This window comes from Ammospiza caudacuta, chromosome 1 (genome assembly GCF_027887145.1).
Source record: "Ammospiza caudacuta isolate bAmmCau1 chromosome 1, bAmmCau1.pri, whole genome shotgun sequence".
Lineage (NCBI taxonomy): Eukaryota > Metazoa > Chordata > Aves > Passeriformes > Passerellidae > Ammospiza > Ammospiza caudacuta.
The window spans coordinates 87979369-87993378 of NC_080593.1; the positions used below are offsets into that span (position 1 = coordinate 87979369).

At 38.1% G+C, this 14010-nt stretch overlaps 1 protein-coding gene across 2 annotated transcripts in view; it reads left to right on the forward strand.

The window, feature by feature from the left end:
- Positions 1-14010, forward strand: part of FHOD3 (formin homology 2 domain containing 3) — a 376458-nt gene that overhangs the window by 269159 nt on the left and 93289 nt on the right. For both annotated transcript variants that reach the window (XM_058806162.1, XM_058806153.1), the window contains exons 12-13: positions 7979-8077; positions 10511-10888. In XM_058806162.1, coding sequence (XP_058662145.1) covers positions 7979-8077; positions 10511-10888 — 477 coding nt within the window. The remainder of the gene's footprint in view (positions 1-7978; positions 8078-10510; positions 10889-14010) is intronic.

Sequence of the window (14010 nt, forward strand, 5' to 3'; positions counted from 1 at the left end):
TCAGAGCTCTATCAGCCAGACCTTAGCAAATATGTTCAAATGAGCTTCTGGGAGATTTACACTGACACCTCTTACCAGCATTTGAGTGAACAGCTCCATCACTATGGAATTAGTTACAGGTCAAAGACTGAGGTTTATGAAGCTGTAAATAGCTAGAATTAGGTGTTTTCCTCTCTTCATTAGACTCTGCTTTTTATTTCCATAGCTTTGCTTTGTTTTATATTATCAAAAACCACCAAATAATTGCTAAGATTGATATTATAATTCTAAACACATTCAGCTAGAGATAACCTGGCCATGGTTAGAACGTTCTTTTCAGTATTCCTGTGTTTGACACCTAACAAATGAAAGAACTGACTGCCATCTTAAGAACTGATCAGAGTGGAGCCTGCATTCTGCATCAGTGACCAAAGCTGCCCTTAGTAAGCTTTATCTTAGTAGACCATGAGGCTAAAAAGATATGAGGAGGACCAACTGTTCAGGTCCACCTGAGGCTTCCATATTTTTAAATTTGAAGAAAGCTGGCCTTCAAGAGAGCTAAATTGATAAGGTAAAAACAACAGAGAAACAGGGAATTATGTATCTATGAACTTGGCTTTTTTCAGGGTCCTGCCTGGAAGCCTGTTAGTACTGTTCCTCTGAGCAAAGAGTAGCACAGGGAATTCCAAAGTTTCCCACAAATTCCTAGGCTAGCTGGACACAGCTCCATTGCGTGGTGCGCCCTGGGCTCAAGGTCCTTAACACCCTTTATGGGCCTAGAAAAAAACAAGCAAATAGTTGTCTAAATAAAGGAAAGCTGTGCTGAGAAGTTGTAAGGTCCTGTTTGTTAGAAAATGCATGTTTCTGATGTTTGAGGATTGCCAAGATGCAGGCAGAAATTGTGATGCTATTTTGGTTTTACCAGAAAACAATGAATACAGCTGAGCCTCTGATGCTAAGCATTTTTTCGGCTCAGCTTTGGATTCCTGATGAGTTTCTAACCAACAGCACAGACCTTAGTTTGCTTATTAGTCCTCATTAACTGATTGTTCAAATTGCTTCATGTAGAGCCAGGACTGCAGGGTTGGTTTGCCCAAGATACAGCTGAGACTTGTTTTTTTTATTATCATGATTTTCCATGTTTTCAGACATCCCAAACCATAACTAATCTTTTGTTTTTCTCTAGCATTTACTATGGGAAAATTCTAGTTTTGTCATGATGTTTCAAGTTCTGGTGACTTTCCACAACACTATAAGAAGAAAATATTTGATTGTATAAATACTTAATGGGTATAGATCAAAGATACAGTGGTGGGTGGGGTTTATTTTATTTTATTTAGGATCTCTTAGAGTTGCTGTCTGTGTCAAATATGATGAGTGGTATATAGATATTAAACAGCAAAGTGGAGAGACTCAACATCATCATTTGATGTAAGACTCAGGTTGTGGTATACATTACTAAAGGCCCAGATGAGAGAAGAAGTTAATAAGTTAATTTCTCTTTTATTGCTGTAATAGAAAGAAACACATTGGGTTTTTTTTTTCCATGATGTTTATCTCTGGTTCCTAGTTTTGGATATTTAAAACAACTGAGGCATGAAATTTGACAAAGAAAACATCTCCAGGATAAACATGCAGGCATAAATCTGCGGATGTGAATCTCTTTAATATATGTACATACACATAGACATACACATATACATATGAGCAGAGCCACCCAGCATTCGTGTGTGCTTTGACATTGAATGGCATATGATCAGTTATGAGGGAGATAATAACTTTTCACAGTTTGGTTGGTACGGGTGAAAATGAAAATGGGATATAAAAAAGAAGAGGTTTTGGAAAGATTTATCTATGAAATGAAATGGCTTGGTAAGGTAGCCAAGATGGTGTCTGTTCATAGCATCAGTTCTTTATTAATCTTTGACAACAATATCATATAAAAATCTCACCTGCTATGTTAAGTTTGGAGCAGGAGAACACATTATTTCTCCTGCGCAGGTAGGATTTGAAGCTTTAAGTTCAGTAGATTCTAAAGGAGAACCCTAATAGTGTGAAATTTGCAATCTTGCTCTTTGTAAGAATATCTTGGAAGCTCCCATAAGGAATGCAGTAGAGGAAGATGCATAATATAGGTTAATAAAAATATTTTTTTAAAGCCATACCATAAAAAAGGACTGCATTGATGTATAGATAGGGATTGACCAAATAAGTAATAATAACAGAAAAATTTAAAATCTACAACTTGAGGAGTATCCCAGGTCCAGGTCCAATTACTGTTTCAAGTTGATATCATTTTTTTTTTATGAATTAAAACATCTCTGTAGGTGTGTGTCAGGTTTTCTAGTAGGGATACTCTTTTCTGACTGCACATCTCGCTGAAAGGAAACGTTTTATGCTTGGTATATATACATGCAGAGCCTAGTTAACAGGAGTGCACTTTGCTGCAAAGGCAATAGGAGATTTTCCTATTTGAACTTCAGGAGGAATCAAGAAAGCACTGAAATTTAAATAGATTATAGCTGCATGGCAAATGAAATCACAGCATGACTTAGCCTATTAGCCTAATTATTTTACTTTGTTTTTTTCTGCTGTGTGTTTATCTTTCATGAGCTACCTGAGGAAATGCAATGCCAGACCAAGGTGTGAATGCATTTCTCTGGATCTCTATGGTAGTGTCTTATGCACTGGAGTGTACATGCCTTAGAGAGTTCACCTCTCCAGTGTGCTCCCAGTGTTTGTAAACATGATCCTCTGAAAACAGGAAAGGCTTTTTTACACAGAGGATGCAATGGTGGGGGGCAGAGGGAAAAGACAGCTGCTTGGTAGGATGCCATTTCCCTTTGAAGGGTCAATAACAGTGGCCTTCAACTGTTAACCAGTATGCACTTCCAAGCTCTGAAAATAACATTTCTTCTCTCTTTCTGTATATGTTTCAGTATATATTGCTCCAAAAATCTATCTGCATCATTATTCTGTTTCTTTACCTCTCTGTTCTTAGAAATGTAAAAACAGCAATGCTGTTCAATGATCAGAGAGTTGTGACTCTTGAAGTCTTTGCAAAGCCTTGCCAGTATCTTATGCAATGTTCTGCTGTCTTGCTCTGCTTTGATGTGTCCTATATAAACCAACCAACTGCAGCAGTTATGTTTGGAGGCATTGCCTAGGTATTATTTAGGTTGCTGATCATAAAAGCTGTTGCTGATCATAATTGAGCGATAAAAATGTAACAGGAACCTAAAGATAAAAGACAGCTATGAAGGCATAGTAAGTGCATGTACTTCACGGTATTTGACATTTTCTCACCTTTTTGTCTGAACTGTTTTCTTTATCTAGAGCAGAAATACCAGGATCATTTTTCTTTTGACCTTTGTAATTAGTCACCTTAGTCTTCCTGTATGCAAAAGGTCAAATTTTGAGGCTTTGTAAGTACATTGTTATCCATATAATTTTATCTAATTTCATCTTCAGATAATTCTACCAACTGCAGTGGAATAGAAATAGGTAGTAGGGTTAATAGGTGGTTTTTTGGTTTTATTTTTAATGGAGGAGGAAATTGTATTGCCATATCTTTATACAGACTTATAAATGTTGAATTTGAATTATTACCACTTTTAGCTTTCACCTAAAGGACTAGTTGAATCTGTTTTGGCAGCTAGGATAGAAGAAAGGAAGAAGCAACAGAAGCGTACCAAAGCATTTGTTTATTTTGCAAGGACTTAGGTATTTGGCTATGAATTGTGCCATCTAAGCTATAAAAGTGGAATTGAACTCATAAATTGAAGAAAATGGCAAGCAATGGCAAGAGAAAATAAAATTACATCCACTGTGACTTATATCTTTCCTTGATGGGACATTTTTCAGTTTTTCTTTGTTCAGTTGGAGTTCAGGGATGCAGCTGTGCACAAGGTAAAAGAGGTCAGAGGTTTTCAGGAGAGAGGGTGGAAAACAACCTTGAAAGGAAAGTTTGTGACATCAGCTGTAGTATGCAATTTTAAATAATATTGTGAAATGGGTAATGGTGGTCTTATTTCACTGAATGTGCCTTGTAGGCCTGGTCACAGAATCATAGAGTGGTTGGTGTTGGAAGGGACTTAATCATCTACTAGATCTCATGAGTTAGCTTCTATGTGCATTTTATGTGTTGACCAAAGCCTTGGTAGCCTAATTGTGCCAAGATGATATTTTTTTCCATTGTTCTATATTCAGGTTCATTACTGGTTAAATTAATCCTGAATTGAAATTATTTGAAGCGTATCTTACCTTTTCAAAATTTCCTTTGATACTGAGCAAAGCAGAATGTGTTTCTGTGCTCATGCTTATTTGTTGGTGTGGGTTTTTGTTTGGTTTGGTTGGGATTGTTTGTTTTTTGGGGTATTTTTGTTCCTTTAGGACAGCCTTTGATTTTTCTTTTAGCTCTACCTTTGGAATTTTTTTGGAGGCAAGTAGTGAGAAACTTGTGTTTCTGGGCTACAAGCTAGAAAGAAATCCTAAGTTCTTTCAAGCTGCCTTCATCAAAACTCTGCAAGGAGACTGGGGAGAGCCTGGAGAACACAGAGACTACACAAAACCTTGTACACATTGCTCAGCTCCAGAGTCCAGTGTGATAGAGAGCAAGTTTTCGTCCTTTGAGTTCTTGTGGACTAAGAGCCATTGTCTTCAGAGTGCTCTTACTTCTAAAATCATCCAACTGTGACCAGGTTAGGTGTGTGTGAGGTGCAAGGTCTGGCATCTCAAGAACTCTGCCCCTGCCTTCAGCTAAACTTGTAGAAGAGTCCATTTCTTATCATTTCCTTTCATCAGTCTGCATTTATTACTGCTTTTCTCTTTGCAGCTTTGAATAGGTATTTACTATCAGCTGGGCAAGTTTCCATTCTAAAAAGGAGAGAAGTTAATCCTTTAGTTCTAAATCCTCTGTCAAGATTTTGTTTGTCTGTCTAATGATTCACTCTCCATAAACTGCACTTTCATAGTCTTTTTTAATATGCACATTATTTTTAGGGGCTAAAAATACTGTAATGTCAAATTTTAGTTGAAAGGACTGAGCAAAACCTGTGCTCTAGATGATGTTTGTTAGTTGCCATGACCAATGATATACTTTCTAAAGATTAGTGGGGGGTGGGATTTTGTTTATTTGTTTAGTTTTTTTAGCCTGTAGCAGTAATGCATTTTAAAGATTGCATTTTAAACAGAGTGATTGTTTTGAAATTTGTTTTCAGTGCTATAAAGCTTTTGTTTAAATATTTCTAACCTGATGGCTTTTATCATGGAACTGAAGTTATCCAGGAACAGTTAGTCTTAAGGTTAGCTGAATATATCTGATCCTTCTACATTAGCTGAAGACCTTCTTCCCTGCCACTAGATAAATATTTTCCTTTTGTAAATGGGATAGATTCCTCTGCGCTACTAAATACCATGCTGGCTTCTGAACCTCATTTAATTGGAAACCTCCCTATGAGTCCTTTTCTCTTAATTTAATTCCACTACTGCATTGACTCCAAATTTGCATCTGTACGTGAGAGGTACAATGAGCTTTTCCACACCATCCCTTCTCCACTGCATACAAAAATGAACACATAACTCTGAACAGTTCAGATGAGTTCACAAACCTGTCTGCTGTTGTGTTTGAGCACCTGACTCCAGTTAGTGTTTTCCCATTTCAATAAATATTCACAAGGAAATGCTCCTTTTCTACCCTTTGGAAAGATTTAGTTAGCAGGTACTACCTGTTTTGTTGGACAGAATATCTGTCCTCTGACAAGATTGAAATGACTGCCACTGTTGCTGTGTTTAAAAGAAGAACGCACATCATTCCTGCCTGTGAGTTTACCCCTGTTCTCTGATCTGTATCTGTGCCCCCTTCTGGGGATACTCAAGGACTCTGAAACTGAGTTTAGTTGGTAAAAGAGTGTTGAGTATCTCCCCTATGCCATCACTTATTTCCTTTGCGCAGGTTTTCCTTGACCACATTGGCTCCCCAGACTGGAGGGTGTGCTGCCTCTGTGCACACCGATCATCTCTGCTACAAAGTCACACAGAGCCAGATCCTTCCTCTGGCTTTTCCAACCACTTGCCATGTAGTTCCTGCACCCCTGCACTTAATAATAGCAAAGGAAAAGAGCTTTACAATCAAAGCTTCTTCTGAGAGTTTGACCGAGACCTCAAGGACCCTTTGAGGAAGGAGTTATTGGCATGACAGAAGAATTATCACTCTGGAATCTCTAAAATGTTTTTCAGCTCCTTTATCCGTGCTGTGTAAACTCCTGTTGTTTTCGCCATGCCCTCATAAGGTGGAATAAATTATCAAAGAACTCTCAAATTAATTAGATACACCGTATCAAATGAGTATTTCACAAATGATTTTTGATATTTTGAGACAATTGAGGAGAGGAGAAATCATCAATGTGGAATCCTGGTGGGAGCTTTAAACACAGCAATAATGAGGACAATCTTGTTCATATAAGCAATAGCTGTGCTGCCAGCATTACAGGATGCATTGTACTCTAAACTGACAACCACGATCCTATAGAGCTTCATGAATTATTTCTTAAATCTGAGTGCTGTAGGACAAGCAGATACAGAGGTTTCCCTTCATAGGAAATAGCAGAGCTTGAGCTAGTAAGAAGGGATTATGTGAATGCTCCCTGGAGCTACTCTTTCTTTTCTTTTTTCCAGTAAATGAGTAAATGTGTGAAAGTTGCGAGGTGTCAGTGTAAGGGAGGCGCATATTTGTGGGCAGGACAGGGAGATGATGAGATGACAACTGAGATGGTTATGTCTCTAAGCCACTTTTGGAATGGTTGAAAGTGTTCACTCTGTAAATGTTTGCCAGAGTATTGGAAAAGTTCCAGGCGCTGCCATTTGCCTGGTTATTCTGTAACCCCACATAAATGCAATAAATTTTAGATTGACACTTTGCATTGCACTCAATGAGTTTGTGATCTCACACTGTAAATATTCATTATTCTTATAACATGGAAACTAATTCTAAATGGAAAAAGCCATAGAGCATCCCTTCAGAATCAGAGAAAAGAAAACAAGCTCTCAGGAAAATGCAAGGAATATAAGTGTCTTACAAACTTCATTACTGATTGAATGTTTTTCTTTTTGCATGGAGCATAGCCTAATGGTGTATACATTTTTAAATCAAGTGGAGAACTGTATCAACTGCAAATATATCTTTTGTGAGTCTGATGGTTTGGGAAGGTGAAAAGCATAGATACGAGGGATGGGAGGCAGACAGTGTAGCTTTTCCATTATGTGTAATATTGTTTTCCTATTTTACTTATGTGGTTTGTAGGTTGTGGAGGCTTTATGCATGACTTACACTTCTGCGAGAATTACTGCTGAACTGAAGCCTGCTTTGACCATAGTAATGACCCCACTGAAATAATTCATGTACTGGCATCTGATAACTTAAATATTGCTATTTGCTAATAGTCCTGAACTGATTTGGTCTCTGTTATTTCTAACTCAGTGGTTCACCCTGTTCTCTTTTCCAGTTGAGCCATTGGTTACTTAGCAGGAATGTTTTATTTGGTTTAATTTAGGAAGTGTGATGTCCAGTGCCAGCTGTCCCATACCAGCACAGCGTGTACTGTCCTTTAGGCCAAAAAGGCACAACTTAATGACTAATGAGTTGAACATTGCTATTGCCATGAATGCTTTCCATTAAAGCCTCTGCAGGTAGGGGAGCTGCAAATGGAAAGTAAAGCTCAAGAAAAATCAATGGCAGCTTTGAATCTTAAAATAATAGTAAAAATGTTAATAGGGGAGAGGATAACAGTTTTATATCAGTATAAACAAACACATACTTATGCAAACGCATACTTAGCAGGAAGTTTTAGGTGGACTAACATAAGAGGCCCATAACTTCATCAGGTTCTTCCTTCCATTTCTAAGTTCATTGCGTTTCTTTTCCTGGGGACTCATGTTGTTTTCTCTTCCACCTTCTTTCTTTCCATCCCACTGCATGCCTCTTTCCTTGGGCTGACCTCAGAGAGGACGAGTATGAAGAGGAGGAAGAAGAACAGCCAGTCACAGAGCCCAATACTGAGGATGAGGGGGAGGAAGAGGCCAATAGGCAGGTCAAAGCCAGGTACCAGGATTCAGCATTGTCCCTCCGCCTTTTCTTCAGGCTCTGGCGTGAATTCACCAGCCAAGTGTGCAGCAGCATCCACCTTTTCACTCACATTCCTTGATCACCTGTTAAAGCCACTCCCCACAGAAATACTTTTGCATTTAAAAGCTTTGGGGAAGGGACTGGGGGGTGGCATTGCTAACAGAAACACTCAATTATGTAGGTTCATTGCACTATGAACTGTCTGCACTCACTCCCTTTAGGTAATACTCACAAATCCTAAAAGCTTTAGTGAAAAGCATAACTTTAAGCATGGTTTGGTTTAACTTCTTAGTTAAGGCAATGATGAAACACCACAATGCTTAACTGAGGATGTTGTGTGGTTTCTTAGTTTTTCATCCCTGTCTTCATAATACTACCTTTTTAGGAATATCTGTTGCTATGCAGTAAATTGAAATTTTTTGAATGCTGCCTTAGATTCCATATAAGTTTTGTTCATGTTTTAATAGCAAAGAACTACTTTGAGGCAAAACTGATATACATGTGTATATAATATATATATATATATACACATACATATGTATATATAAAATTTTATAAATGTCTGCCCATCTGCCCATATATCTATATATACAGATATAAGCAAATCACCAATCAATATGCTTTATCACTTATCAATACTCTTGTGTAAAAATTTTCCACTTATTTCTGATATATATATATATATATTTGGCATTTGGCAACTTGTTCCTAATAAACTGAAAGCAAGAAAATATATTCTTTGTTCTGGACAGCCATTTGATTTAGGTTAAATTGTTTGGCTTTGCAACTCAGCAAATGAGATTGGAATTTTATTTTTTTTACATAAACCACATTCATGCAGACACTGTACAGCACAGAAGGAAGAAAGGAAACTGTTTAATGTGTGAATTCCAAAGAAAATACTGTACTTTTGTTATTATTATCTTCCAGTCTGCAAATCTTGCCAATGGCTGCCTGAAACTTCAAAATTAAGTGACAATTTCCTCAAATCTGATTCTTAAAAGTCAAATTTAGGACACAAGTTACTGGTGAATCTCATGAGTATACTAAAATATTGCTTTAAAAAGTGAGAAAGAGCCTCATTAAGAAATGTGAAGAGCATAATATGTTTTTAGGTCATTGGTCTTTTTAAGATAATTATCTCTTTAAGATAACTAGGTGATATTCCCATGACTTTCCTAAGAACCTTTTTTTCACTGTCTCTGTAGCATTAAAAAAATTATCTGTAACGTGGCTATTTGTATTGGATGCTGACAGGTAGGACTGGCCTGGCTTCAGTGTCTCCTGTCAAGCACAGCAGGTGTGATAGATGAAGGTTTCCAGATTTTCCATTGAGAGAACAATTACCTGGTATACACCTGATGATTTAAGTGCATAAGATCCCAACATATCTAACATAAATTTTGGTTTTCTTGCCTATGCTGTGCCAAGCCCACAGTCCTCAAATAAGAACTATGCCTTCCATGCCGACTGGGGGATTGCAGAAGTGCTCTTGGGAGAATGAAATCAGCCACGCCAATGATCCAGCCCAAAGCCAATGCACAGTGTTTGTGCTGGAGTTCCTAGTGAAAACAGACACCCTGGAGTGCAGATCCCATGGCTTCTCACCTGCTTTGTGCCTTCTGTCACTCACCAACATCTGCCTTCAGCAGAGCAAAGCAGACGTGTTTTCTCTTTTCTTTGATGCAAACTCTGCAAGTCTCTATGAAAGAGCAGCATGGAATGCTGACACTCAGAGAAACCAGAAATTAGTGCCTTCATACCTAGAAAAATATTTGTTAAGGTGTGGCTTTTGAAATAATTTTAAACTTGATTTTTTACAGAACAGTGTTAGTTGAGTACTTTTTTATTTTCATCTTTGTTGGATGAACAATTTTAGTAAAAAGATCAGATTCCCAGGGAGGATGATAGCCAGATATCAGACAGTCAAGATATCTATATAAGATAGCTGGCCTTGGAGAAGCAGTCCTGCAGACTGTATCTTGAACCATCTGTTCTCCATGGAGTGTTTTCCAGTGTGCTCAGTCTGCTTTGTACTGCTCTGACTATGTTTACAATCTAACTTAAAATATATGAAGACTGTTCCAAAAATAGGTGTGAAAAGGCTCATGAAAATTAGTTTTGAAGCCTATAGGTTAAATCCCCTCTTTCCCTTTAGAATGAGTTGCTTCTTTTCTCCAGTATTTCCAACCACAAGAAGAATCCCACTGGGATACAGAAGAATCCCACTGGGATACAAAGATGTGAGTTCTCTTTATTTAAAAAGATGTGATGATTGTCTAAATTTTGGAAGTTTTTGTTTGTCTGATTCTTCTTCATATTTTTTCCCTGCAAGTGATACTATCTGTGATCTCCCTTCACCCCATTTTTCTCTCCGCTTCCCTTTCTAATGATGTTTTCCTCCTGCAGTGAGGTTCCAGATGTGCATGAGGCTGTGAAGGAAAGCTTTTCACAGTGTTCTGACTCTTCAGCTGTCTCCAGTGCCATTTCTCCAGCTGAGAGGCCTCTCACCTGCTCTAGAGCAAAGAGCTTTTCTAGCAACTCCTCTTCTGTGCCTGACTCATCTGTCTCTCATCATAATTCTGTCCTTTCATCACCATCTTCACCTGCAACAGCATTGCTGAGCTCTCCCCAAAATTCCTCAGCATCCATTACTCCAAAGGCATCTCCAACAGTGGAGAAATTGCCTTATGTACCACACACTCCTTTTCACCTCTTCTCGTATGACTTTGACGACTCTCCAGCATCTGTGAAAGAGAAGGAAGCAGAAATGATGAGGGAAAACAGGTAGATTTTATATAGCTAATAATAATTTTTAGATAAATTAATAAAACCTTTCAAGAATTTTACAGTGCTAATAATGCTACTCTATGTGTTGTATTATTTCCAGAACGTACTATTTCTAATTTTAGTCCTGTAAGCCTGTATTTTGATTTGATATTTTCGCCTTGCCTTTGCTGACATCATTACTCTTCTTCCAGGTCTGTAGTTCATAAATATCCTGGCCTCCTCTATAAAGGAGTGGGTAAATAACCCATGGTTTCCAAGAAAGGAGCACCATTTTGCTCTCATTTACAACAATGTAATCTGCAGACATGTTTTCATGAAAATTAATGGAGCTCTTCTGTTATAAAATCAAGAGAGGTCAGATCAGCACTTGAAATTCACAAGTGAAGTCCTGGCTTCAAAGGCTGAACTGCCAAATCCTAAATTTATTGTCTGGTTACAGTGCATGTCCATCTCATGTGCAATTTCAGCTCATGCTTGTAATAAGAGATCTATAAAGATAATATAGCACTCAGAATAGACAGTTTTATCTCCACAACATCTGTTGAATTTACTTGTTCCTCATGTGTTTATCTTAGTTTTTAACTTTAATTTCCCCATCCCACCCCTCTAAAATAAAACAGAAAAATATTGTTTTGTCTCATCTGTTTTCAAGTGAAAGAAATTGACAGTAAGTAGCACTAAAAACAATGACAGAAAATCACCTTGAAGAGGTTGATGATTTTTTGCTGTATCTTACAGTTGTCAGTGTTGTTTGAATTAGGTGCTGAAAATGTACATTTATATTGCATGCGTATTTACTTCTTCCTCTCTCCAGCAGTCCTTCTGAGTTTCTGCATGTGAACAAATGTTTTGATTCTTTTGATCCTTTAAATTTTTGATCTTTCTCTCCTAATAGGTGGGTATGTTTTGTCCCTTTTCCATTTTTCTGAAAAGTCTGTTAATCCAAGTAGTTGTTGACAAGTGACTTAGTTCACATATTTTTCCTTTACCTGCAACTTGAACACTGGAGTTCCTCTAAATTTACATTTTCCTTCATAGGTGCATTTTTCCCTTAGACCTCTCACACTCGTTTATTGTCTCCCATTGCTGCTGCTGTTAAACTTCAGAGAGTAGATTCCTAAATACCTCCTGTTCCTGAAATATTTAGTATTTCTGCAGTGATTTTTTTTTCCTCTGACCATCTTTTCTGCTTTCATTTAGTACAGAGGTTCAGGGGTGGGGGTGAGGATGGAGATTCTTCCAGGTTTATCTGGAGGAAAAGGAGGGCAAAGCCTGCACAATTTATTCAATAATATGCCCATAAAAGAGGAAAATGTCTTGAGGGTGAATGCTTTTGGATAAGACTTTTGCATCCACACTAGTACATAAGACAAGAAGTGAAAATGGAAGCAATAGCCAGTACCAGAGGAAGGTTAGAAAGATAAACTTTGAGTACAGCATACAGACTTAACCTGGTATTCTGGTCTTGCCTTGCTCCTATTGGAGCAACTCCATGTTCCTCTAAATTTGGTAGGATGTTGTGTCCAGACCAGTCCCTCTGAATTTGATTTTTTTAATCGTTGTTGGTCTGACTCCAGAGGAGGTGCATTCCCTCCATTTACATGAGAGTTATCTTTGGACTAATTGAAAACCCTTGGTCTGAAAAAGGACTCTGCTCTATGTCAGCTTTCTCATGGGGCATGAGAAGCGCATGCAGTGGTTGATAAGAAGGTCTCCTTGCAGTTGATCAAAATGGAAATGGAGGTTTCTGTCAGATCATACCAAATCAGCTCTGAGTTCTTATCAGGACAGTGGAGTTTACTCATCTGTAAGTCAGTACAGGCACAGTCAGAATATTTCCTGACCGGAGCCTGTTGGAGGGAAGACCCAAGCTAGGTCTGTGCTGCCAGGGAAGCTCCACACTGTCCAGTTACACAGTCTCCAGTGACCACTGTCTCCAGTTCCTTGTTAGTTTTCTTCTAGGACAAGAAGACCTGGACAGCAATTATTTCCTGCAAAATTCCTTTTGTGGCTCAGAAACATGCATGTTAGAGTTTTTTCCAAAATTATTTCCCTGTTGCTTGTCCGTATAGTGTCTCAAAAACAGATGAGGAATGGGGGGTGTTTTCTAAAGCATTAACCTGGAAATGCTGTTCCAGAGGACATGTTCTCTAAAGCACGATCCCTTCCATTATAAAAGCACCTAGCTGAAATCTACTCTGGTTTTTACATGGGCCTTGGCAGGAACCCTAAGGAAAAACTTGAAACTTTGAATGAAATTTTGCATGCCTAGATGAGTGTGCTAAGTGGAGCTGAAGGAAACCAACCAGGCTTTTCAAATAAAATTGCTGAGTGAAATTACTTAGTGCTGATGTGTGTGAGAAAAGAAGAAGCATCAGAGAAAAGATATGGTGAAGGAGGATATATATCTTGTGAAGTATAAGGAGAATGATGTCGCTCTATTTCCTGAAATGAATTTTGCAATTTGGATGAGTTGACCTTGCTGAGTACTGATCTTCAGAGCACCATATGATTTCCATGTGGGAAAATGGCATTTTCTGTGAACAGTATTAAAGAGAGAAATAATAACATTTTCCCAAATCAAGAATCTTTTTTTGACATGCTGTTTAAGTACAATGGTTAAAAGGCACAGCAAAGCAACACGACTGCCTTTTCCATTCAGTACAGGAGCCAGGATGAAAACATTGATAGAAAGGACTCTGGGGAGGTGGCCATTCCAGGAGTCCTGGAAACAATTTCTCTTTGATCAGCAAGCTCACATTGAAGTGAAGCGAGTTTATGGGGTTTTTTAATGGAGAGAAGGGCTGATAGAAATTTCTAAAGCCGTGCTTCCGGAGACATGTCTTTTTAACCATGGTGATGATTTTTTACAGGCATTGTAAGAAATGGCACATAAGCTATTACTTATGTTGGGGGAGGGGGAAGAAAATACTGCTGGCTTTAATTGAAAATAATGTGGTTGCTTTTCTATTTAAATTGCAAGCATTTGCAAGTCATGGATGCCCATGTTCAGATCATGTCTCAGGAGTGCTGCCATTTTCCTTAATTTTAGTAGATATGAATACTGCTGTCTTGGGCTGGTTTGATCCCTTTTATAATGGCTGGATATCACTCCCAAA